The 26,381-nt window shown below is 49.2% G+C and overlaps 1 protein-coding gene across 1 annotated transcript in view; it reads left to right on the forward strand.

The window, feature by feature from the left end:
* The first annotated feature begins 612 nt into the window (after positions 1 to 612).
* syde2 (synapse defective 1, Rho GTPase, homolog 2 (C. elegans)) overlaps positions 613 to 26,381 on the forward strand; it is a 36,898-nt gene continuing 11,129 nt past the window's right edge. Inside the window, exons 1-4 of the mRNA XM_083672353.1 lie at positions 613 to 2,887; positions 12,416 to 13,111; positions 20,724 to 21,943; positions 25,655 to 25,781. Coding sequence (XP_083528479.1) covers positions 748 to 2,887; positions 12,416 to 13,111; positions 20,724 to 21,943; positions 25,655 to 25,781 — 4,183 coding nt within the window. The 5' untranslated portion in view covers positions 613 to 747. The remainder of the gene's footprint in view (positions 2,888 to 12,415; positions 13,112 to 20,723; positions 21,944 to 25,654; positions 25,782 to 26,381) is intronic.

Consider the following 26,381-nt stretch of genomic DNA (forward strand, 5'->3'; position numbering starts at 1 on the left):
ACGTCATAAATAAGGCTTTAATCCAGGGTAAATAAAAGGGAGTAATTTATGCATTATCATGTGTTGGGTATGTATGTGTTGCGATTAAAGCCCATATATTTTCCAAAACCAGGATTTGCATACCTCAGAGTGAAGCAGCAAAACATTTATTTAGCCTATATTTCCAACTTCAACACGATGCCATGTTGTCAAGTCATTATAGTTTATTTTCTGAAATGTTCCGAAAATCTTAGAAACTGTGGCTTTAAATAGGCCTATGTTTACCAGAGAGTAATGGTCGCATCCTAATCTGTCACATTCCTCGAGGATAAAGACAAGTCACATGATGCATTACTGTTACAATGTTGCAGAATATAAAACGTTACTGGGCGAAGTTGTTAAGAAGTTGTTACATTGTCACAAGTTTGTGTACCTATTACGAGTCCTTGCGCTTGAGTTTGCGCATACGGTCCTATCACCCCCGCCAGAAAATATTCCAAATATTTGAACTGCAAGCACAGGAGGAGGGGGGAGACAGAGAGCGGTGAGAGAGAGAAGAGAGGGAATGGGAGAGAGAGAGGTGCAGTTGAGCAAGTGAGCTAACACGCTAACTAGCTAGCCAGCGAGGGGACAGTTTAGAGGTGACGGTGGAGAATGGAGTGGGCTCCGTACGCTCGGCGAGTTTTGACCGCAGAGAGGAGAATCAAACTCGGTCTCTACCCATTGGAGAGCGTGTGCTGAAACTGGAGAAACACCGGGTGGAGAGGAATGGCCGATCCTCTGCGGAGGACTTTATTAGCAAAACTTCGGGGGAAGAAATCCAAGAAAGGGACGACAGCTGGTGGATACGGCGCTGCAGCTAATGGGGGCAGAGAAGGTAAAGAAAAAGTTTTGCAAAAAAAGCGAGACGGCGAAACTCGTCCAATAGGCATGTTCGCAGAGCTGGATTGTGTGGCAGAAAGAATGAGAGGTAACGAGAATTATGTTGACGGGGTTTTAGTAAACAAGGTGGGCTTAGATCGGGAGAGTAGCGCAGTGGTTGAGAATGCGTTTCCCCCGTACGAGGCTACCACCATGCATATAAACACTAGCCGGGGGGACAGTCAGGGCTACGGGGGCTCAGGGCTGAGGGGTCGAGTTAATGAGGAACTCTTGGGGGTCTCACTTCAAAGAGAAAGGCAGTACAGGGGGGACGATAGGGATAAGATGGACATAATGCATAAACATGGGCCCTACTTCATAGGACAGGTGCCGCAGCAAGGACCCATTGGAAAACCGCAAGAACATAAAAAACTGTTTGTCCCCATTCCACGACAGCATAGTGAAGGGGATTCAATTGGGTTCGGGAGCAGTCATAGTCACATTTTATACCACAGAAGGGCCGATGCGGATAGGGGGGTAGTTCAACTGACAGATGGTCAGTATCCTTCTTCAAAGACAAATGTGTGCCTTGTCAAAGATCTAAAGACTCGCAGTGACGGACCAGAGTCTTACCATCAACCTATGTACAAGGCAAAGAACATGTCTGTAAATGACTTAAAAGATAAGGCAAACTTCCACCCTTCTGACCGCAATCGAATATTGGAAACAAATGTTACAGCTACGGGGACGCAAATGTATCCCCCGAGTGTTGCTGGCGCGTATCAAGCGGCCAGGGGTTATAGCGAGGAAAATATGTTGATTAGAAACATTGAGAGTTACGGGAGCTCGCCTGAATTTTCAGGAGAAATTAGGGTGACAAATTTGCAGAGCCCCACATTTTTCCCCACTGAATTGGAGATCTGCGACATAAACGTTGCCTCCCGTTTCATGTGCGCCAGAGAGGCTGCACTCCGACACCACTCTTTAGACAGCGAGGATGACGATTATTATGATAATGAAATCCTTCCCTTTTATGAATCCGAAAGAGCTGCTTTAAATGACATCAAAAGCTCTGGTAAAGTAGAAATAACGGATTTGACGCAGTCTGCGATTAGAGATGTTCCGAAGGGACATGTTAACGACAGCGCGCAAGAAACAGACAGATTGAGAAGCCAGTTGAAAGAGGCTTATTATCTCCTCATAAACGCCATGCATGATATTAGTTTTGATGGTCATCAAGTCAGTGTGAATGGGTCTGTCGATCAGGCGAGCTCTTCCAGTCACTCTCGGGACAGCCTGTGCTCTCGGTCGTCTGCCAAGCGCGTGGACAGTGACTCCTGGTCATCCGGCGAGCACAGCCCCCAACAGGTGTCCGACACGGACTCGCTCCTGTTGTCTCTGAGTGACAACCGCGAGTCATGTCTCAAAAACACTTTGAATAGTAAAAGCCTGTTGAACCTGTCTGCTACAAAGACAAAACCCGCCTTATTGCGCTCCGCTAGTGACGGAGCTATCAAATACCACCACGCACACTCGCCCTGTGCGGAGACCTTTGGTTTCCGAAGCCCAGAGGCTGGCGTCTGTGAGGATGGAGCCGTCGGTGGCGGTGGTGGTACCGCTGACCCGTTTGACAAACGGGCCACCATCTATGATGGCACGAGCAGTGACGACCTGCTCCAAGACATTGGTGACGACGGGAGGCTGAATGAAAGTAGCGGGTCGGTGAACAGCCTCACCGGGTCATCAGACAACGCCGAGACCCAGGGTAACAACAACAACAAGCCAGACATAAGCGTCTGGGCCCAGGGAGGCTCGGCGAAGGCCCACGGCGTGACGGTCAACAAGATGCAGGAGTGGATGCACAGAGGTCGCCTGCTGTCATCAGAGATGAAGCAACGCATCGCCGGCGCCTCGCCCCGCGGCACCTACAGCCTGGATAACGCACGGGTCGGCCCGGCTGGATCTAAAGCAGGGGTGGCCCAGATGCTCCGTGTTCACGGGGGGAAATCCGCAGTGGCACCATGCCAGTTGGCACCGCAGCAGTCAGGTAGGATGGCCCGTAGGTCACCCGGAGTGGCACCGTGGATCCACTCTCTCGTGGGACCCGACCCCCTCCTCCTCCCCCCCCCCCCCCCAATCCCCCCTCCTTCACTGATTGTTGTCGTTAATATTAAAACCTGTCTGGTGATGGTGGTGGTTCCCCCCCCCCCCTCCTCCCCCTCCCCCTCTCCCCGCCTCCTCTGGATGCAAAGCAAAGGGGACGGAATCTCTGAACTCTTTGCTTTCCTCGTAGGATTCTCTAACTGGTGGCGGGGTCCTCTTCTTCACACTAATTTAGGTCCATTTTAACACTAGTTAGCACGTCGGTTCTAGGGGGTCACATTATAGTACAATAACCACTAACTCACTCTTTAGTCTCTCTGGTGTTCGTGGTGGTGGTGGTGGTGTTGGTGGTGGTGGTGGTGGTGGTGGTATGAATGGGAATGTCTGTTGAATAATGTGAACATGTGTTAATGTCTGTGTTTGTTAGGATGTTAGAGAGAAAGAACATCTGTATCATGAAACATGAATGGGTTTTCTGTTCTGATGGGCTTAAAAAAAAAAAAAAGATTTCACCTACAGCCAGACCAATGATTCAGACAGTAAAAGAACCAATGCGTCAACCTATCATACATACTCATAGTAGGACCTAAAAGTAATCTCCTCTATGGTATTTTACACTCATACACACAGCTTGTTGGAAAGAAAGCCAGTCAACACCTGGCTTTCTTCTTGTTCCACTGTGATATGTTCTCAGGTTGGTGTGTGTCTGGTGAGTTGAGGTGTGTGTGGTGGATTGAGAGTGTGTGTGTGTGGTGGGTTGAGGAGTGTGTGTGGTGGGTTGAGAGTGTGTGTGTGTGGGTTGAGAGTGTGTGTGTGGTGGGTTGAGAGTGTGTGTGTGTGGGTTGAGAGTGTGTGTGTGTGGTGGGTTGAGAGTGTGTGTGTGGTGGGTTGAGGAGTGTGTGTGTGGTGGGTTGAGAGTGTGTGTGTGTGGTGGGTTGAGGTGTGTGTGGTGGGTTGAGAGTGTGTGTGTGGTGGGTTGAGGAGTGTGTGTGTGGTGGGTTGAGGAGTGTGTGTGGTGGGTTGAGAGTGTGTGTGTGTGGGTTGAGAGTGTGTGTGTGTGGGTTGAGAGTGTGTGTGTGTGGTGGGTTGAGGTGTGTGTGGTGGGTTGAGGAGTGTGTGTGGTGGGTTGAGAGTGTGTGTGTGGTGGGTTGAGGAGTGTGTGTGTGGTGGGTTGAGGAGTGTGTGTGGTGGGTTGAGAGTGTGTGTGTGGTGGGTTGAGGAGTGTGTGTGTGGTGGGTTGAGAGTGTGTGTGTGTGGTGGGTTGAGGTGTGTGTGGTGGGTTGAGGAGTGTGTGTGTGGTGGGTTGAGAGTGTGTGTGTGGTGGGTTGAGGAGTGTGTGTGTGGTGGGTTGAGGAGTGTGTGTGGTGGGTTGAGAGTGTGTGTGTGGTGGGTTGAGGAGTGTGTGTGTGGTGGGTTGAGAGTGTGTGTGTGTGGTGGGTTGAGGTGTGTGTGGTGGGTTGAGGAGTGTGTGTGTGGTGGGTTGAGGTGTGTGTGGTGGGTTGAGGTGTGTGTGGTGGGTTGAGAGTGTGTGTGTGTGGTGGGTTGAGGAGTGTGTGTGGTGGGTTGAGAGTGTGTGTGTGTGGGTTGAGAGTGTGTGTGTGTGGGTTGAGAGTGTGTGTGGTGGGTTGAGAGTGTGTGTGTGTGTGGTGGATTGAGAGTGTGTGTGTGTGGTGGATTGAGAGTGTGTGTGTGTGGTGGGTTGAGAGTGTGTGTGTGTGGTGGATTGAGAGTGTGTGTGTGTGGTGGGTTGAGAGTGTGTGTGTGTGGTGGGTTGAGAGTGTGTGTGTGTGGTGGGTTGAGGAGTGTGTGTGGTGGGTTGAGAGTGTGTGTGTGTGGGTTGAGAGTGTGTGTGTGTGGGTTGAGAGTGTGTGTGTGGTGGGTTGAGAGTGTGTGTGTGGTGGGTTGAGGAGTGTGTGTGTGGTGGGTTGAGAGTGTGTGTGTGTGGTGGGTTGAGGTGTGTGTGGTGGGTTGAGGAGTGTGTGTGTGGTGGGTTGAGGTGTGTGTGGTGGGTTGAGGTGTGTGTGGTGGGTTGAGAGTGTGTGTGTGTGGTGGGTTGAGGAGTGTGTGTGTGGTGGGTTGAGAGTGTGTGTGTGTGGGTTGAGAGTGTGTGTGTGTGGGTTGAGAGTGTGTGTGGTGGGTTGAGAGTGTGTGTGTGTGGGTTGAGAGTGTGTGTGTGGTGGGTTGAGGAGTGTGTGTGTGGTGGGTTGAGAGTGTGTGTGTGGTGGGTTGAGAGTGTGTGTGTGGTGGGTTGAGGAGTGTGTGTGTGGTGGGTTGAGAGTGTGTGTGTGTGGTGGGTTGAGGTGTGTGTGGTGGGTTGAGGAGTGTGTGTGTGGTGGGTTGAGGTGTGTGTGGTGGGTTGAGAGTGTGTGTGTGGTGGGTTGAGAGTGTGTGTGTGGTGGGTTGAGGAGTGTGTGTGTGGTGGGTTGAGAGTGTGTGTGTGTGGTGGGTTGAGGTGTGTGTGGTGGGTTGAGGAGTGTGTGTGTGGTGGGTTGAGGTGTGTGTGGTGGGTTGAGGTGTGTGTGGTGGGTTGAGAGTGTGTGTGTGTGTGTGGGTTGAGAGTGTGTGTGTGTGGGTTGAGAGTGTGTGTGTGTGGGTTGAGAGTGTGTGTGTGTGGGTTGAGAGTGTGTGTGTGTGGGTTGAGAGTGTGTGTGTGTGGTGGGTTGAGAGTGTGTGTGTGTGGTGGGTTGAGTGTGTGTGTGGTGGGTTGAGGTGTGTGTGGTGGGTTGAGAGTGTGTGTGGTGGGTTGAGAGTGTGTGTGGTGGGTTGAGAGTGTGTGTGTGTGGTGGGTTGAGAGTGTGTGTGGTGGGTTGAGAGTGTGTGTGTGTGGTGGGTTGAGAGTGTGTGTGGTGGGTTGAGAGTGTGTGTGTGGTGGGTTGAGTGTGTGTGTGTGGTGGGTTGAGTGTGTGTGTGGTGGGTTGAGAGTGTGTGTGGTGGGTTGAGAGTGTGTGTGTGTGTGTGTGGGTTGAGAGTGTGTGTGTGTGTGGTGGGTTGAGTGTGTGTGTGTGGTGGGTTGAGTGTGTGTGTGTGGTGGGTTGAGTGTGTGTGTGGTGGGTTGAGAGTGTGTGTGTGTGGTGGGTTGAGTGTGTGTGTGGTGGGTTGAGTGTGTGTGTGGTGGGTTGAGTGTGTGTGGTGGATTGAGAGTGTGTGTGTGCTCCAGGGTAAATAGGCTGTAGCCCACATGTGCGTGCTGTTGTTGACTCTCCCTGCTCCAGAGCTAGAAATAGAGTGTGATCTCTGGGCTGCAGCGAGAGGAAGGCCTGGGTGTTTGTCTTACAGAGGGACAGCTGTTGGCTCTGGACTCCTGGCCTGTTGGCTGCCATGCTTCTTCTCTACCTATCTCTTCTCCTCTCTCTCTTTTCCCTCCTATCTATCTATCTATCTATCTATCTATCTATCTATCTATGTATCTTGTTGAAGAGCGCCTAAATCTTTCTCTCTCACACTCACTTTTATATGCTCTCCTCTTTTCCCATGAGAGGGAGGGAGGGAGGGAGGGAGAGAGAGAGAGAGAGAGAGAGAGAGAGAGTGCTATTTCTCTGTTATTTGCTGAGAGATGTAGAAGAGCACCCCCAGGAGAGAGAGAGGGGGGGGGGGGGGGGCTGTCATGTTTTTCTCCCTCCTGATAAAGTTTGCTCACCCCAGCCAGCTCCATGGTAACTTGCATTTTAAAAGGACCTGTGAGTGAATATTTAGAATGCCATCGCTGTTGTTTAACTTCTTTGCGCTGTTACTTAATTCCTCACCATGAATGAACAAAATGGAGGGCGATTAAGTATTTATTAAGGTCAGCTCCGGGCTTATCTTACCCCTGTGGGCCTCTCACCGCTTCACAAAGAGCCATTTAAAAAAAAAAAGAAACCCCAAAGCTCTCAAAGCGCGAATGAATTACTACTCCAGACTATAAACTCCCTTGTATAGTTTCTGCCTTAATTTATGCAGTTGTTTATACGCGTCTGAGTGCACTTAAAGTGGAAAAATATTCCTTCTGGTTTTTAATTGGATATTAGAACTCACTTTGAAGTCAGTTATGTGATTCATTTGATTACAAGTGTAAATTAGATTTGATTGGAACATTTCAAGTTTGTCTGGCATGGTGCGTTTAGAATTAGAATGTGAAATCCCCCTGTAGCTCACTGACAGCATGCTGGCTTGTCTTGAGACACGGGCTAAAATAGAGCAGTGATACATCGTCAGATGCGTTATAGAGTGTGAGTGTGAGTGTGAGTGTGAGTGTGAGTGTGAGTGTGAGTGTGAGTGTGTGTGTGAGTGTGAGTGTGAGTGTGAGTGTGTGTGTGTGTGTGTGTGTGCGCGCTCCTCAGGGTCTGTGTTGTGGAGCATGCAGGTCAACCAGTATCTAGGCATGTTGTTATTGTCGGTTTGGAGCTCAGAGGAATGGAGCTTAAATCAAACCTACTCTAGACCAATAGCCAGCGGGGTGAAAGGCCCTCCTCTCGGGGGTCCCAAGACTGCTGTTTGAAGATTTTATTTTCCTTGTGTCCCCCCCCCCCCCCCCCCCCCCCTCCCCTCTTTCTCAGTACCTGTTTTGGTGCAGTCTCCCCCTCCCGTAAGAGAATAATCACCCTCTGTCTGCATGCTTTGAATATTTAGACTACCCTTTTGAGGCAGACCTCTGAATTGAGGTGTTTGTACCTCAAGCTCCAAGAATGTTGAGGTTTCAGGGGCGTGTAGATTTCTCAGCATCGCCTCAGTTTGCCAAATATATGATAGCAGGGTAAAGCGATCTCTCCGTTCAAGTGCGTACAGTATCGGAAGACAGGAAACAAGTAACCTTATCCTCTCTGCCAACCTCCTTCGCTGTTAAGTCATGTTAAGACCGTGTAGCTTTTGGTGTCTGCATCTCGCCAAGTCTTGTTACTGAGCTGCAATGTTGTTGTTGTTTTTTTTCTTCTTCTTCTCATAAACGCACACAGCACTTGGTGCAGGCACAATGCTTCCTCTTGTCTCTAGTGTTTGTGTAAGTGGATAGATTTATGGACGATGATGGTCGTATTAAAGGCAGGGCAGATGATGGATGATAAGATGGGGTTGGCAGGAGGGTAGCAGAGCAGACTGACTCGTAATGTATGACTCAGACGCGATGCTCTCCAAGTCTGTGTCTGTGCTGCCAAGCTAGCATCAGCATCTCGTTGTCGTGTGGTGGCTCGGGACGTTTTCTGATTTGTCTCTTTGTTTGCCCTAGATGAGTTAAGATTTATACGAAAATCTGATTGGATTGTGAGGAAGGGGAACAATAAAAAGATGGACGGAATTCCTTATCTTGTGACACCACTTTCAGTATAGCTGGGTCATATGATTGCACTAATGTTTGTATTACACACACACACGCACACACACCACACCACACATTTTCTTTCCATAAATACATTTACACAGACACACGTACACACGTTCACACCCACACACCCACACACCCACACACCACTGTGTTGTTTACCCAGGCCATCTGTTACCTTGAGGGTCTTGGTGTGTTGGCTATTTGGTGGACTAGGATCTCCACCCCGAGACCCTGGGGTAGAGAACTCACTCAAGGAGATATTTAATTGGTCAGCCCGCTCCCCTGCTCATCGCTATGCGGACCCTGCTGAAGGTCACTGGACTCTCACGCCACATTGCAGCCAAGTGCTAGGGTTCAGGGCTTGGCAAGCAGCAGTGTCAAATCAGTCCAGTGAGTGCACCATTGCGAAGGGTCAGAGACCAGGGTACACACACACCCACCCACACACCCACCCCCACACACACACACACACACACACACACACACACACACTGAGGGTTTCCAGGGAGAAGTCGCAAAACTATATGGCTTGTAGGAGCAGCCTTTCTATGTCGCTGGTGTTGGAGACAGGGCCTTAAAGGGATAATTCAGTTTTTTTGATGCGAGACCTAATTTTTCACAGCAACACTACTTGGAGTGCTATAGGCTCATCCAGACACTTTTTTCGGTCATGTTTCCATTCTTGAGCTTTATTTGGCTCGCTCCAGGGACGTAACAGGAAGTATTCTTAGTTAGAATAATTTGTGTCCGCTTGTAATAGTGGGAAGAACAAATGTTTTCATATCAACATGCGTGTATAGCCCACAATGATATGAGATGGCTGTAGAATTTCTTGTGGAGATGTTGTTAGGTCGTCATGCATGTAGTGTACAGGTGATCCCAATCATGTACACTGGTATGGCTGAATGGTCGTCCCGGATCCAGCCAAAGAAAGCTCAAGAATGCAAACATGACGAATAAAGTGTATAGATGAGCCTACAACACTCCCAAGTAAGTTGAAAATGAGGTCTAACATAAAAAAACTATCCCTTTGAGAATTCCTAAACCTCTTTATTGCTATCTCTCCAATACATTGTTAATCAGTGAGGATGATGGCCCTACATAAAGAGTACTATCAAATATGTTGAGATGTTTCGTGAGGAAGGACGTGTGTTTCCTGAGCTTGCTGGAAGACACTCTAGTAGATGAGTTTGAGATGGAGAGGATGTGTAGGGGAGGAGAGGGAGGAGAGGGAGGGGAGGGAGGGGGAGGGGGTGGGGGGGCGTGATGGAGCGTGATAGTAGAGGTGTAGAGGAAGGCTGTAAATCTCAAGCTGTGGTCTGGAATGCTGTACATGTCAGAGCACGCTCCCTCTGAGTTATGAAAGACCCCTTAAAGGAGACAGCAGTGAACACCTCGACACACGCCAACATCAGTAGAGTGTCTCTCTCTCTCTCTACTCAGGACGAGCTAAGGCTAGTGTAGCGGAGGTGGTTTGGAATCAAGTGAACTCCTCGTGGTGAGGTAGCCCTGTCTGAGACATGTAACGTCAAGTGCGTTGCCCTTGGGCATTGAGGATGTCCTCTTGGTCTAATGGTAGACACTTGGGTCTTTCCGCGTGGGAGGCCCGGGTTCGAACCCTGCCCATCACACCAGGACCTGGGACAGAGCACAAACTAAAGCTAACACACAATTCCCCGTTACTCGGCACAAGCTGAAGCGACAGCTCCAGACTCTTAAAGAGAACATCAGCTTAATCCGAGCTAATGCAAACACACGGCCCGCCGGCCGGCCCACTCAGCGCAAACACGTTACTGGCAGACTTCTCGCTGGGTAATGGTAAACACAGAACACAGTGGCTGAGTGGCTTCAGAGTACTTCAAGATGTTCATTAAATCCCTGCAGTTAACAGAATGTTTGAATTAAATTGTAATCAGAAAGGCACATTAGTGGTTCTGCTCCTCCCTTTAATGTACTTCCCGTCTGGAGATTAGAGTAGAGAGTGTAGGCCGGGGAGGGGGGCTGGTGGAGGCACTGATCGGAGGAATGGTATCAAACACACGTTTGATACCATTCCTCATTCCATTCCATGCATTACAATGAGCCCGTACTCCGATTTCTACCTCCAACAGCCTCCACTGGAGTACATTATAAAGTGGCTTCTGTTCTAACCAATGAAAGCTGTTTTATATGCCAGTACGCATCTTATATAATAGGATAAAAGTTAAAGCAACGGCATCCACAGTGGTTTGGTCTCTTTATCCTAGTTTATAGACTATCAGATGTCTCAAAGTAATTACCCAACTTTGTCAACAACAAAGACTACGTGTGTTGTGGTGAGAGGAACTCAAAGGCTCGGTTTAAGGGATTTCGGTACTGGAGATGGCAGCAATTATTCGAGCGAACAGTTGCTTTCTATCAGATTTAATAAAGTTCTGTGAACATCTCAAGAGAGGTTGAGTTTCAGGAAAGTAATCCCAGCGGATCCCTCTCGCTCCATAAAGTCCTGGCTCTGTGCTCTGGAGAGACTCTGTCCGTAAAAGCAACGGGGCAAAAAAGCACCTTAGTCCGAATCTACTGAGCTCAGAATAGCTCCGTCTTATATAACCTTAAAGGCATGTGATTTCTGTTTTTCTTGAATTCCATTACTTGGATTGGACAGGTTTGATCAAAACAAAAATTGAAGCCAATTTATTCTGACGTGATGACTCTTTTCAATGGTACAGTAAGTTGATAACTCCCCACTTATTAAACTCACTCAACCGCACACGCATACACACACACACACACGCACACACACACACACACACACACACACACACACACCCACCCACCCTCAGCCTTATTTCTTTGGTTTTATGAGTGGAAATATTTCCCAGCCCCGACAATCTTGTGGCCTGCATTGCATGAAACATGTTTCCTGAAGGTAACATTGTCATTAGTGTCTTAAAGAAGTTGTCATTAGTGTGTGTGGAGGGACTCGCCTGGGAGAGAAGTCAGGCACATATGCAAACAGTGTTTAGAGAGAGGCCTGCCAGGCCAAGCGTGTTCTAGCAGGACCAGCCCTCAGCACCATCACATCCAGCCTTGTTTTCCTCCCAGACGGCAGCATCTGCTCCTCAACCCATGGCCTGTCAACACCTAAAGGCAACAACACACAAATACATGTCAGACGATGGCATGATTTGCAGAGTTACTCTAAAGCGATGATTCTTCTAAGAGATTTGGGGGGTTTATTATCCAGCTAGGTGAACTGCACATCGTGTACATAGAGCCGCGCTGCTGACACCAGCACTGTGGTGGCGTTGAATAGGGACCTCTATGGGCTCTTTGTGATATGTAAGGCACAGCGTCATCACCTCTTTTATTTGGCCTTTTTCAATGCATGTACTGTATTGCCACCGGGTGCACTTATGTCAACCCCACCACCCGCCCATCCACCCCCCCCGGCCCCCCCTCCACCCCCCCGGCCCACGTCCTCCACCCGCTCTATTTTCACAGCTGTCAAGCCGGCGGTTTTTTGATTTTCTTTCCGCTTCGTTTGAGGAGTTTGTGTTTTTGAGCCACTCCGTCTCTGTGTGATCTCCATCGGTTCTGAGCTTGCACATTCCCGAACCCGACATTCCCGAGATGGGAAGTCATCGGAGCATCATGTGCCAGTGCGGCGAGGTGCTCCAGCGGCCTGCGGCGCATAATTAAACGTTTATGTTTGGTCGAAATAGAGCAGAGCCAGGAGGGGAAAAAAAAACAACAACCTCAAATCTCCCTCTGACAGAGGCGAAAGAGAGTTGAGAACACATGGGGTGTTTTGATTTTGTGTGTGTGTGTGAGAGAGGGAGAGGAGGGGGGGGGACAGAATAAGAATAAGAGATTCAAACCTCTACATAACTCTAGATTTCCACTTTCCTAAGAGACTGCAGAATCTTAGGTGGGTAAGTCACTGTTACACCAATGGTTTCATGATACAGATGTTTCATCAAAAGCTCTAGTGGAGAGTTCTCATCAGATTAAATGTTTGGGGGGGGGTTATAAAACAATCCCGTTTCCACGGTGATTGTTGCCAGGATATCTGGTTGTGTCTTGAGGCTCAGGAACGAAGGGCCACAGGTGAGTAGAAGGGGACGTTGACATTGGCGGTGAGCGGTCAGTCTCTTCTCTGCAGCCTCATGTCTGCGTCTCTCTCCCTGTCTTCTGCAGCTCTCATAGAGAATGTCCACAGCTCCTTCACCAACGGCCGGGAGGTGGGCGGGGGAAAGGCCAGCGAGCCGTCGCTGTGGAGACCCCCGCTCAACACCATCACCGTCTCCAAGAAACGCAACTGGCTCCAGCAGAGCTCCGGGAAGCCTCACCTCGCCGCAGACGACTCCCAGTGCATTGTGGGATTGGGAGCCGATGAGGACTTCAACGGCTTCTCCCCCCAGCCACCTCCCAGCCCCTCCCCAGAGAACAACCTGAGACCCCCAGGACCGCCCCCCACACGGCCCCCCCGCCTCCACCTGCCCCAGGTCAACATGGGCCACGTCAGAGTGGCCCCCCAGCCCAGGTGTGTGGACCCCGCTGAGGAGAACGATGCGGATGATGAGGGGGAGATCTGGTACAACCCCATCCCTGAGGACGAGGAGCCTGAGGTGGTCCACACCCACAGGCCCACGGTCAGACTACTGGTCCCCCCCAGACCGGAGCTCCAGGCCCCCCAGAGGAGGCCCAGCAGGGCTAGGGAGGCTGGGCGGTGCAGCCCTGGGCTGGAGGGTGTGGGGGAGAACTTGGGAGGCGTAGGCGGAGGAGGAGATGGGAGTCTGGGGAATGCCACACATTCCATGGAGCCAGTACAGCTGCACAGACAGATGCTCGCGTGCAAACCTCAGGAGGAGGGGCCATCCAGCAGGGCTACAGGTACACAGCCCCTCCCTCCCTCCCTCTCTCTCACTGCCCCTCCCCCATAGTCTCTCTCTCTCTCTTTATTTCTTTATTTCTTTCTTTCTCTCTCATTCTCATTATCTCTCTCTCCTTCTTTTTCTTCTGCCTCTAGCTCCCAGACTAGATATCTAGGAATTTATGAACTACTGCCAGAGTCTGTCAGTCAGTCAATCTGTGGAGATGTTTGTGGTTGTGCACACACACACCTTTAGCTCCAACACCTGCTAGCCATGATAAAAGAGTTATCAACAAGCCTTTTAACGTTCAGTCCTCTGCTCCAGACTGTCAGACTTGCTACTGGAACAGAGGTGGCTGCCAGACAGCCACTTCAGTCTTGTTTTCATCTCAGTCTCTTTAGTTTAATAGAAGAAGACAAGACCACAGCTAGACTCAGATCAGGCCAGGCACTAACCAGGCAGAATGAGTTGGCATTCCTTAGCTACGGAAAACCCCTTTTCACTTGCGACTAAAGCTCATTCCCAGGAGTCTTGAGATGCATAGACGCATCTGGACGTTAGTGTTAAGTGGGTGTGTGGGTGTGTGATTTGTGTGATTGTTATTGTGCGTGTGTGAATGTTAAAAGTGCTACTGTGTGATGGGTCGGGTAATGATGACAGCTAGCTCACAGCTCCTCTCTGTTAAGCTTGTTTCTTTTCTGTCTCTTCTTTTCACTTCTCTGATGTGTCAACATGGCAGTAAGGACATCTTGACAAATGTTGAAGTGAACCCATAATTACGAGTTTTAGCGATTGTCCTCTGTGGCACGCCAGAAGACCTTTTATGTTGTTGAAGGCTAAGCGAAGATGAATAGCTAAGGCATACCTATCCCCCGCAATAATGTGTTTGTTTTGAACTGTCATAGCAACAGGTTCTGGATCAAAGTGCATAGCCATTCATGTGCACTAGTGTTGTTCACTACCTTTTTATATACTATCTATCTATCTATCTATCTATCTATCTATCTATCTATCTATCTATCTATCAAACTAAATCCTTCCATCATCCTTTGCATCAGTAGTTGTAGAGCCATTGTTGAAACTTGTTGAACATCAAATAAAATAAAGAAAATCAAAAATTGTTTACATTCAGCAGATACAACTCATTAAAAGTCTTTGGAGCCTTATGTCCAACATCTCTTATGAGACAAAGAGTTTGAGGGGACGTCCTCTTCGCTGACCCTTTGTGAAAGTGACGGAAGCTTGAGTGACGCTTAGCAAACACTTTCGAGCCTCATCGATAGGCCACAAAGCCCTGGCTCTCTGTGACATCACGTGCAGCTCGGCCCTGAAAGACTTTACATGGCGGATTAGGATTAGTCCAGGACCGAGGGGGGTCTCGATGTTCTAGCACAGGGCTGGAATAACCAGGGCACTGAGAACCAATTAAAACTCAGGGCTGGAATAACCAGGGCACTGATAACCAATTAAAACTCAGGGCTGGAATAACCAGGGCACTGTTAACCAGTTAAAACGCAGGGCTTAAATAACCATGGCACTGATAACCAATTAAAACAAGGCTATTTATGTGATATGTTTAGGACATTACTTTCCAGTTAGGGTGACATTCCATGGTCTTCTCTTATGGTGAAAGCACATGGGTTGACATAAGGAGAGGTTAGATTTGCTGGTTTAGTATTCAGTATTATGTGTATAACAGGGGAGGCTGGTGGAGGTAGAAATCGGAGGATGGGCTCATTGTAATGCATGGAACGGAATGAGCAATGTTATCAAACACATACCATTCCTCGTACCATTCCTCGTACCATTCCATGCATTACAATGAGCCCGTCCTCTGATGTCTACCTCCACCAGCCTCCCCTGGTGCGTTACTTTCTGGGACTGATTGACCCGTGCCGTGAGCAGAGAGGCTTCGATGGCAGCACTTGTCTTTTAATGAGTGTGTTGTGGGGAATCTGGCGGGTGATAGTGTCACTAGCCTGGTTATCTCTGTGCGCTACTCTGTTGTGAAAGGAGAGGAGTGTTCCCGCTCCGGAACTCCCTGCTCCTTGTTGACTTTGCGGTCGACTCCTGTGGATTGGCCGACGCCATTCCACACTTCGTCCCGTGTCTCAACAAAAAAAAAAGAACAAATTCCGTGACGTGTCATCAGAGAGGGAGCAGACACTCACACCCACACACACACACACACCGACGCACATCACACACAAACACAAACAGGCAGGGGTGTGTGTGTGTGAGTGAGACGTGCTCTGTGTGTGTGTGTGTGCGTGCGTGCGTGTGTGTGTCTTTAGCAGGGAGCTGTGGCGTGATGATTAAGTCACCTATTTCGCTGTCAGTCACGGCAGCAGTGAGCCCTGATTGACGCGGCGCGGCCACAGTAAAGTGGGTAAAGAGACTCCTGTAATCCCACGGGATGTAATGGGAGCTGAGCCTCTGTCTGAACGTGAGTGTGACACAGCAGGATGCAGCCGCCCGTGTTTTGGCTCCTAGGGAGGACAATGCTGCAGACATGTTGTCCCCACGACTTAATTTGAGCGTTGTCTCGGGATGGCGGGGGGAGGGGGGAGGGGGGTGGGGTGTGTGTGTGTGTGGGGGGGGGGGGGTTGTCTCCATTACAGGGTGTAATGGAGAAGTGCCAGTGGACGTACGTACAGGGATGGGACACTGCTTAGAGCAAGGCCTCCTGGGTAGTAGCTAGTATAGAACAGGTGGAGGCAGAAATCAGAAGACGGGCTCACGATTTCTGCCTCCACTGGTATATAAGGAGGGAAACAATCCTCTCGGTTAACCCTCCTCCCCCCCCTCCCCCCCCCCATCCTGTCACCCTCCTCTCCCCGCCTCGCCTCCCACAGACTCTCCTCTCATCACCATGTGCCGACACACAGAGGACAGAGACCACTTCATCACAAGTGCTAAAAATGGATTATGCTTTTGTTATTCCTGAATAAGAGCGTCTGCTGAATTAATGAATTAATGCACATTTTCGATGACCCACGTTCCACACACACACACACACACACTAGGCTCTCTCTGTCCGGCTGGTTGGTTCCTTTCCCTAACCGGATACACCCTAGACTCCTCACGCGGTTGTCATTGACTGCTCCTTTGTTGAAGTGAATACTCTGTTTGTATGGAGGATAATGATTGATGGACTATAGGGCGCATTTAGAGTCCGAGTGTTGTTTCCTTTTGCGCCTGTTTGGGGAATTTCAATTGGACGGGCTCAGTCAGTCAGTCAGTCAGGGCTATTTTTATGCTTGTTATGATCGGTCAGTAGGACACGGTGCATAAATTATCATATCCTGAATTCACACACACACACACACACACACACACACACACACACACACACACACACACACACACACACACACACACACACTCTCTGTTGCTGGAGATACAGGAGGGGTCTGGGCTGGGCAGGAATGCCTGTAGCAGTAGCCTAGCCTCCATAAAACACAGGCCTTGGCTGGTGGCCATGGTGTGCGTGTGCGTGTGTGTGTGTGTGTGTGTGTGTGTGTGTGTGTGTGTGTGTGTGTGTGTGTGTGTGTGTGAGTGTGAGTGTGAGTCTGTGTGTGATGGGTAGCGAGAGGGCCTGCATGCCTGCCTATATTAGCTGGGGTTTTGTAACCATTGTAATGAAACGCCTGGCCTCCTGTGGCCTCTGAAAGGCTTCCAGCGCTGAATGATTTAGAGGAGAGGAGCAGGGCAACCAATACAGTGTGCCCTGTGTCACAGAGAGGAGAAACTAGGGAGAAGTATGCCATTCACTCATTCATGTAGCCTACACTCCCTCTCTCTGTCTCTACCAAACACACACACACACACACACACACACACACACACACACATACATGAATGGTAGATGGGGACACCAGCTATTTCTCCTACTACAACCTGTTACAACCAGTACACTCAGACCACACCGATAAAGTCACACAAAATACACACACTAATTTCTCTCTTTCTCACACTTATTGTCCTACAATACACTCAGACCCACTGGCTTATAGCACATACTGCACACAACGTCCGGACAAACACAGATAACAGCGACCAGGAAGACACACACACACACACACACACACACACACACACACACACACAGCTCCCTCAGCACCTGCCTAGGCCCAGCGTTATTAAGAGCAATCAAGGACCGTAAATTCCTCTTCTTTGTCAGAGGTGTCACAGGAAGGGTGCCTAGGGTGAGCCCAGGGGTCTGGGGGGGTCGACAGGGAGGGGGTGCGACACTGGTCACCCAGCTCCAGTTGCAGCCTGCGGAATGCAGCCTTTATGCCCTTTGACCCCTGAACATGGCCCCTGGGGGTAGAGTGTCAAACTGTGGCCCTGAACCTCAGGTAGAGGGGTGTCGGGTGTCCCTCGGCGCGGGTGCCACAGGGGGAGAGGCCCACAGAGTACAGCAGTGAGTTAACTCTGGAGAGCACTGCTGTTACAGCCACTGGCTTTTTTTATATGTTATAGTTACTTTACTTAGCCTAAATATTGTATCCATCAGATTTGGACTAAATTTCCACATTCACAAGTAAATCCGCTATTTCTATGATGTATCATTTCAAACACATACCGTAAAACTTCCAAAAGCACTGAGTCTCAAAAAATAGCGCCTGTCTTCAATAACAGCCTGACCACTAATGACATTGAAGTGAATAAGCACCTGTCCCTAATAAACGCCAGGTCAAAATAAATTGTTTTACGGTATGTTTTCTCTGTTGATATTAGCAGAGGATTAAAGCGACGCATTTGATTCTGAGCGACCGTTGCAACTTTACCGGTATTTATTCAACAGTCTGACAGATTGTTTACGACAGTCTTGTATGGAAACTATCATAAATTACCATATCTATCAGAGATTAATCTAGTTTTGACTGATTTATTGTAGAGTAATAATGTTGATATGATGTTGGTGGATATTTGTTCTCAGTAGTAATCTCAGTAGTCTCCTGTATCCAATACATGCCGGGTGCTCTCCGTGTTTAAAGCAATTAAACGCCCCGGCTACTAAAATAATTTTAACACAAACTGTAATTGTGTGCATAAGGGTCTGTGTGTGAGTATGAAACATCCAGAAACCTCATATTATGGTTTCAGGGCCTCATGTATAATGGGTGTCACCGGACCTCACAACTACCCCACCCCAGATGTTATTTGTAGATTCAGGGGTGTGTGTGTGTAGTTCCAGGGGTGTGTTGCACCTGCCACCCCCCTCTCAGTGTTTGTGTATGTTGTTGGCAGGAAGTAGTAACAAGGAAGTCTACTCAGCGACAGGAACAGAAGGCTAAACATGGTTTATTATGGAATGTTAGAGAGAACACCCCCACTGCCTGGGCCGGGCCCGTTGCTTCCTAGGACAAGGGGTGCCTTTGTCCCCGCCCCCCCCCCCCCTCTCCCTTCCCCTTCTTCACCCCCCCCCCCCCCCCCTCCATGCAGCACCCTGCCCTACTCCTGCCCCCATCTTACCCCCTCCTGCCCCTCCTCTGCCCCCTCCCTGCATTGCTCTTACACCTCGCTCCAGAATAGCACAGCAGGCCACTCTGAAAATAGAGCTGGTGATGTTGGCAGGTCATGCTAACCCCCTTCTCACTCTTCCTTTCACTGAAGTGTTTCTCATCCACCCTCTCTCTCTCTCCCTCTCACTCGCTCTCTCTCGCTCTTGCTCTCACACTCCTCCCTCCATCCCTCCCTCCTTCCCTCCCCCCCTCCCTCCATCCATCCAATATGAAGAGCCAACAGAATCACCTCTTTGTTTCAGCAGTGTGGAGAAGTTGTGGTTGGAAAACAAAAACAGAAAACTGGGAAGTATATGCGAGAGACATTTTTTTTGGAAAGAGATTAGAGGCCCGTTGTGGCCCATTCTGCGGTATTTCGTATTACATTGAAAAAGTCATTGAAAGTTGAGGTATTTGTTGTTGATAGTTTTTGGGGTCGTTGGATTTTGATGCATGCACCAGATGTGTCTGCAACACTCCACCAGAGACAAGGCTGCTACTGTATATCCTGCAGTATTTTAGCTTTCATAGATCATAGACAGTGATTTTGATAGAGAGAGATGATAAAAGTGCTTCCTCTTGATGCTTAAATACCCAATGCTACATTTAAATTAATTTAGCATCTTGTATGTGTAACATTTGTTAGGCTTTCTATTTGGTAGATTTGCTGAGAGGGACACACTGCCAAATGCCTTAAATGACTCGTTCCCACCATGTCACATGTTTCAGACATTGTCTCCTCGAACCCTGACGTGATATTCCCTCTCTAACGTGCGAAACAGGGAGCGGTTAGTGAAGGGGGAAATCCTATTAGGAAAGCCGAGGGTAAAGCGCTGTTTTCCGTTTGAAATGGGCTCAAGTGTCCCGTAGGGTGAACAGCGGGACAGCCCTCGTTTGACAAATTCCACTTTAATCATCTAAACTGTGGCTGGCTCTGCCGCGCTGCCTTGGCTGTCGGTGTCCTCTCTCTCCACCCCACTCGCCCGCCACTGGCCACATAGAGTATTCTGACCAGGGGAGGCTGGTGGAGGCAGATACCATTCCTCATTCCATTCCATGTATTACAATGAGCCTGTCCTCCGATTTCTACCTCCACCAGCCTCCCCTGATTGTAGCCTAGCGAACTTCTGGTCAAACAAAAGGCCAGAATAGTCTGGCTCAGGAGGGGATGCTATCTGGGAAATCACCTATAGAAAGTGATGTTATCATTAAAGGTACACTCTGGGATATGACATCAATGGGGGAAAAAGCGGGCTGAGGCCGCCAGAGATAATTTCAAAACAGAGATGATCAAGAAACGAGAGGAGACGATCAACTCTGGCACGCACATCGCAACAGTGCGCATACGCTGACATCTAACGAGGGCCTATCGTTGTTCACATTTGTACTTACTCCAAATATCTTTGGTAAAAGTTGCTGTGACTTACTGGCATGATGTAATTTCCCAGATTCTACCTTTTAAATCACCAGCAAATCAGCCATAGACTGCTTGGTGGCCTCTTAGAGACCTGAGGGTACATTCATAATCCAGTTACTAAGTTGTTTATAGATGCATACCATCTGATACCTAAGATATTTATTTTTAAAGCAAGCGTAGTGTATTACCTTGTGTAACATTACCCCCTTAACCCCGTAGCAGTAGTGTCTAATTCCCCTTTGTGTGTGGACTGTCTCTTTCTGAGCAAAGGCTAGCACCTTTGCTAATGAAACCAGCCGTAATCTAATTTGAATGTTCCCCGTTTCTAATTGAATAAATCCCATTATGGTAGTGAGCTAGCGGCTGGTATCTCTTTCAAAGGGGGAGAAGTTAGACACAACTGGCATGCAAGCAGCTGCTAGGGTTATTAAGCAATTGAATTTGACCGTATTAGCGCCCATTTCAACTCCTGTTATCCTGAAAGACTCCCTTCCTTTCAACCTGTTGGTCTGTGCGTAAGACGGTAAGCCCAAAACAAAGAAAAGCTGGCTCTGAATGTGATTAGTTTAACTTCCAAAGAACCCTTGTCCCCCTATCAGTGTCTACAGAACAATGTTTAGTCTATGATCCTGGTGTATTTTTACTGTTTGACCTGTGTGAGTTAATCACGGTATCTCTCTGTGGCCTTGTTGTTTCCTGTGCAGATGGCCCTGACCTGCCCAACCCTGGCTTCTCACCCCCCTCCAGCCCCAACCCCACCAAGAAGGGAAGCTCCATCAACTGGTCCTTCCCAGACAAGATCAAGTCCCCTCGTACTGTCAGGAAGCTCTCCATGAAAATGAAGAAGCTTCCGGAACTCAGTCGGAAGCTTAGCATTAAAGGGACCCAGAGCAGCAGCAACAACAACAGCGGGAACGGAAGCGTGAACAGCCAATCAGAGGCAAGGGCCCATTTTCCCAAGACTAATAGCGGGTCAGAACCAGTCGCAGCTCCTTCAAGGCTCTCCCCCCCAGGGGGTGGGCAGGGGACGGCGGCTAGCCGCAACGTCATCTCCCGCTATCACCTGGACAGCAGTGTGTCCACTCAGCACAGCTACAGCAAGAAGAAGAGCAGTGGGGGCTCCAAGTCGGCCAGCAAAGGAGGGTACCTAAGTGACGGTGACTCCCCAGAACTGGTTGCCAAGTCTGGGAAGCACGGCTCCTCGGAGGGGAAGGGAGGGAAGGGGAAGGGGAAGGACCCAGCCTCTGGAGGAGGTGGAGAAAGAACAGGGGGAGGAGGAGGAGGAGGAGGTGGAGGTGGAGGAGGGGTTGTAGTAGGAGGGACCCCTAAGCTCCATGGCACTGAGCTGGACATTGATGCGTTCCGACACTATAGCTTCACGGAGCAGCCCAAGTGCACACAGTACATCTCAGGCCTCATGAGCCTGCACTTCTACGGGGCTGAGGACCTGAAGCCGCCACGCGTCGACTCCAGGGACGTCTACTGTGCCATCCAGGTGGACTCCATCAACAAGGCGCGCACCGCCCTCCTCACCTGCCGGACCACCTTCCTGGATATGGACCACACCTTCAACATCGAGCTGGAGAATGCCCAGCACCTGAAGCTGGTGGTGTTCAGCTGGGAGCCCACGCCCAAGAAGAACCGGCTGTGCTGCCACGGCACCGTGGTGCTGCCGGCGCTCTTCAGGGTGACCCGCAGCCACCAACTGGCCGTGAAGCTGGAGCCACGGGGGCTGATCTACGTGAAGCTCAACCTGATGGACCAGTGGCAGAACTCCCTGGATGGGGGAGGGCCACACGGGGACCGGGAACCTAAGGTGTTTGGGGTGGAGGCCTGGAGGGTGGTGGAGAGGGAGGGCACGGGACTCATGGTGCCCCTGCTCATCGAGAAGTGCATCACAGAGATCGAAAAGAGAGGCTGCCAGGTGAGTTCATGTTTGGCTGATTTGAATAGATCTTTATAGATGTATTAAGTAGTTGTTTTGACAATTTAATTGAGTGCAATTAAAGTACTTCTGACAGGTTCTGTTTTGTGTAGCATTGGCTACAGTTAGCTAGCAAACTATATAACATTAGTGCTAATGTCTTGGCACAAGACTAAAGCAAGCTAACTAACTGTATGTACCTTGTTAGCTTGATAGCTTACAGACTTGAAGAAATATGAAAAAGACCTTTGACTTGCTTGTCAGTTAGCAAATATACCCAGGCAGGTTTCCATTGAATAGCAAGTATTGCATTGCCTCAGGCCCTCAGCCACCAAGCAGGTCACCAAGCTGAGTAGCCTTTTAGTGCAGCATTCCGTGAGAACAGCACATGACCAGAGGCGAGTTGTGATGCTGGTTGAATGGCAGGCACATCATGCGTCACAGGGCTGCTTGTTTTCCAGCGGCGAGTGGCCTTTGTGTGCTGCAGAGAGAGAGAGAGTGAGAGAGAATGATCTGGGACATGGTGGGGGGGCGGGGGGGTGAGGGGGGGGGGGGGGGGGGTCGCTGGGCGGCTGCAGATGTGCCATTTGAGAACCGCCCCCCCACGACCTCCTACTCCTCTTCTCCTTTGAAGCCCAGTGCCATAGGAGAGAGACTCTCTCTCTCTCTCTCGGCTCTCGTTTCTCCTAATTAGACTTAAGACGCCGGCAGTAAAAGTGTCTGGCTACTGCTCTTTCTCTGGAGCGATCCCCTCGAGGGGGACATGCCAGGGGCAGCAGGGCCACCTCAGGCCTCCAGGCACCACCACAGAGCTCATCTATCAGCCCTGCTGCTCCAGCTCTGGCTGGTCTCTACATGTACCGGCCTGGTCCTCACCAGCTGCCAGCAGGCCACTAGCCAGGGACTTCCCTCAGTCCCTTCCCTCAGTCCCTTCCCTCAGTCCCTTCCCTCAGGTTTAGAGCACATCTATCAGTGTTCGTCTGGAGGGTCTGGTTGGCCCTCTCTCTCTCCCTCACTAGGGGTTTCCAGGGGCCAGTCAGTGTGCACTCTCTGTGTGCCAGTCACCTGGTTTGTTTGTAAAGTACATTTATCAGCTCAGCTGGGCTTTGTTTGTACTCCATTTCTCTTGTCTCACTCTCTCTGTCATTCCCCCTCTTTCTCGCCCCCTCACTTTCCTCTCTGTTGATTAAAGAAACATTGCTCAGAGGAGAGTGGCACTGGCGTAGGATATCACTAGGGGCCTTAACCGGGCTCCCCCATGGGGGGGGGGGGCAGGCTGAGAGGGGTTAGAAGGGGATCAACACCAGATTAGGGAGGAATTTATAGGACGTGTCACTAAGGCATGCAGGGCCAGACGTGTAGTATGTCTTTAGAAATAATTATGTGTATCCTAGATGGAGACTCTCGTTTCTCTCGTCTCGCAGAAATGCATGTCCTGAGGGTCTTTGAAGCTTTCAAAGCCTGGATGATTGTGTGGCTGTTTTGAAAGGCTACAGATTTGTGTGGGCGATGTGTAGGCCCGGGTCTGCAATTTGGCGTGTTTAGTATTTGTTAAAGAGACAGCTGCACTTAAAGAAGTTATATCTCCATACCACCAAACATGTTCTTATATGATTGATGGCACCTTGCTCAAGCCAACATATGGGGAAAGGTTCATGTTGAAAAATGTAACAATGTTAAAAAAAAGGTTTTTACAACCCTTTGCATATGGAAGTCAAGAAATTCCAGATTTCCTTTATGCTTTTTTAATGAGGAACATTTAGAATTGGAATTGGAATTTCAGCTAACTTCCTCAATTGACTTCCTCAAATGGAATTGACCCCAACCCTGATTTGCATTGTGTTCCTAGAAACAACAAGCGGTGAGAAGTTGACATGCTCAAATGGTGCAGGTGCTACGGTGACCCATAAAGATGGACTGTGTGTGTGTGTGTGTGTGTGTGTGTGTTTACAATTGCGTGTGTGTGTGTGTGTGTGTGTGTGTGTGTGTGTGTGTGTGTGTGTGTGTGTGTGTGTGTGTGTGTGTGTGTGTGTGTGTGTGTGCGTGTGTGTGTGTCCTTCCAGTCAGGAAGTCCCTGACTCACCACAGGAAACCATTCTGTTGTTTTTAATTAAGGTGAGGACAGGCCATTGTTTCCTATGGGTGATGTGTGTGTTGCTCAGAAACCAGCAGATAAGGGCAAAGGCCTCCTCCAGAACCAGCTGTCACCCCCTCGCCTGCGCTCCGCTCACCCTGAAGAAAGACCTTCTCCTGAATGGACTAGTTGTTCATTGTGCCCAGTGACTTCTGTTTACTCTCTCACAAAGCTAAATCCCTGCCTAATCTGTCGTTCTTTTTTTTCCCCCCTCTCGTGTGAGGTTTGGAAATGCTAGACAGAGGCATCTCACAAATAGTATGGTGGCTGGTCTGTGTAGACATAAGTGGCTGGATGCTGGAGCCTCTGGGGTTGTAAAACCAGAGATATGCAGCTTTGTGCCATGCTAACTAGCTAGCTAGCCTCTTACTGCCCACTGACTGAACGCATTGCTATGACAACTACACCATGTCAGCCAGTATTCCCACATACCAGACATATGTAGAAGTGAGAGGAATTCTAGAGTGTGTCTCCCTGGGCTAAAGACCCCCATAACAAAGACCCCCATCTTAGAATAGAATAGGCCACTTTCAATTAAACTATTGGACATCTAGTTGAAATAAAGTTCTTAAAGCAGTTGGTGTTGCTGTGTGTCAGCCAGGGGGCTTCTGTTCAGCTGGGTGTCCACATTAAACTGTTAAAAGTACTCCTCTGCACTGATGTAACAGTGTTTACAACATCGAAGGTCGGTTTTTATCTCATCTTATGGTTTTTCAATGTTGGTTTTGGTGTACTGGATTGAAATTCTAACAAGCCTATTATACTTGAAGAGGATTCTTCGATTCATTAAAGTAATTTCAATGTATGTCCTGATTTGAAATGTTATAATCATGGAATGAGTTCTAATGGAGATGACCCCGGGACTCCGTCTGAATGTGGCCAAGTGACCACGATGTGTTGGCTGGAATGTGAAACACCATGGTAATCAGCCTCTGGTTGTTTTAATTGTCCTGAATACCCCAGTGGACACACACACAGGCCAGTACCCCCGTGTGTTACGCAAGAGGATGTATTTACTTTACTAAGACCAATTGTTTTGCAAGAAAACAAGCCGAAGCGGCTTGTACCATCCAGGTGCTGCTCTACAGTACCTGGGACTGAGCTAGCTGTTCAGAAGAGATTAGTAATCTGCATCATTGAACTATGCATTCATTACTGATCCCTCCGTAACCCCATGGGTTTCTCACTGGGTGGTGTTCACAGTTTACATGTTATTCATTTTAGCAGACGCTCTTACCCAGAGTGACTTACACAGTAAGCGTTGTTCACTGGTCTCTGCTCAGACAGGCTGGGTGTTCTGCTCAGTGATGGTATACTGTTATGCGTTTGACTGCTGTTTTGAGACACTTTCAGGTGGTCTGACATGCAGGTTGACAAAGGCTGTCTCAAATGTTGAACATGATATTTAGGACAGTAATGTCATCTTTGTGTGTGTGTGTGTGTGTGTGTGTGTGTGTGTGTGTGTGTGTGTGTGTGTGTGTGTGTGTGAGAGCATTTATTTTATTCTATTTTATTTTTGCCCTAAATAGATAGACAAAGTTGGTATATAGTTTGACTTGGTTGTGCGTGTGTTCCAGGTGGTGGGCCTCTACCGCCTGTGTGGCTCGGCAGCAGTGAAGAAGGAGCTGAGGGAAGCCTTCGAGAGGGACAGCCTTGGCATTGAGCTCTGTGAAAACACCTACCCTGATATCAACGTCATCACAGGTAAACAAAAATAATAAAATACTACAAAAAGTATTCTAACCCCTAAGACTCGTGTGTGTGTGTGTGTGTGTGTGTGTGTGTGTGTGTGCGCGCACCTTTGTTTGTAGTAAAAGCATTCCAGTCAGCATACCAGTGTGGGTCTGAGCCTGAGGGAAAGAGCCCTCACACGAACCAGGCTGTGCATTTGTGATTCCGTTTCATGCAGTACAATGAGCCCGTCCTCCGATTTCTACCTCCACCAGCCTCCCCTGACAAACACACACACACACGGGTACCCTTATAACACAACTCACAGACAGAAAACTATCATTATCTACACATGAGAAGAAATTACCCAGTTTCACTCAAAGTCATTCCTGACTGATGTACTATCAGTGACTGATATCAGTGCTTATTCTTGTCTGTGTTGGTTGGAACATGTCAAAAGTTCATACCTAATCTTTCCTTAAGTTCATACATATATCCATGAGGTGAGCCTAACGGAAATGGTTTGATTAAAGACGACCAATTCTCTGTACTGTAGCTTAAAAAAATCTGCCATGTCATCTCGAATCTAATAAAGAATTCGGAGAGAGGGCGGAGAGAGAGAGCGGGGGCAAA

This window comes from Argentina silus (genome assembly GCF_951799395.1).
Source record: "Argentina silus genome assembly, chromosome: 6".
NCBI lineage: Eukaryota > Metazoa > Chordata > Actinopteri > Argentiniformes > Argentinidae > Argentina > Argentina silus.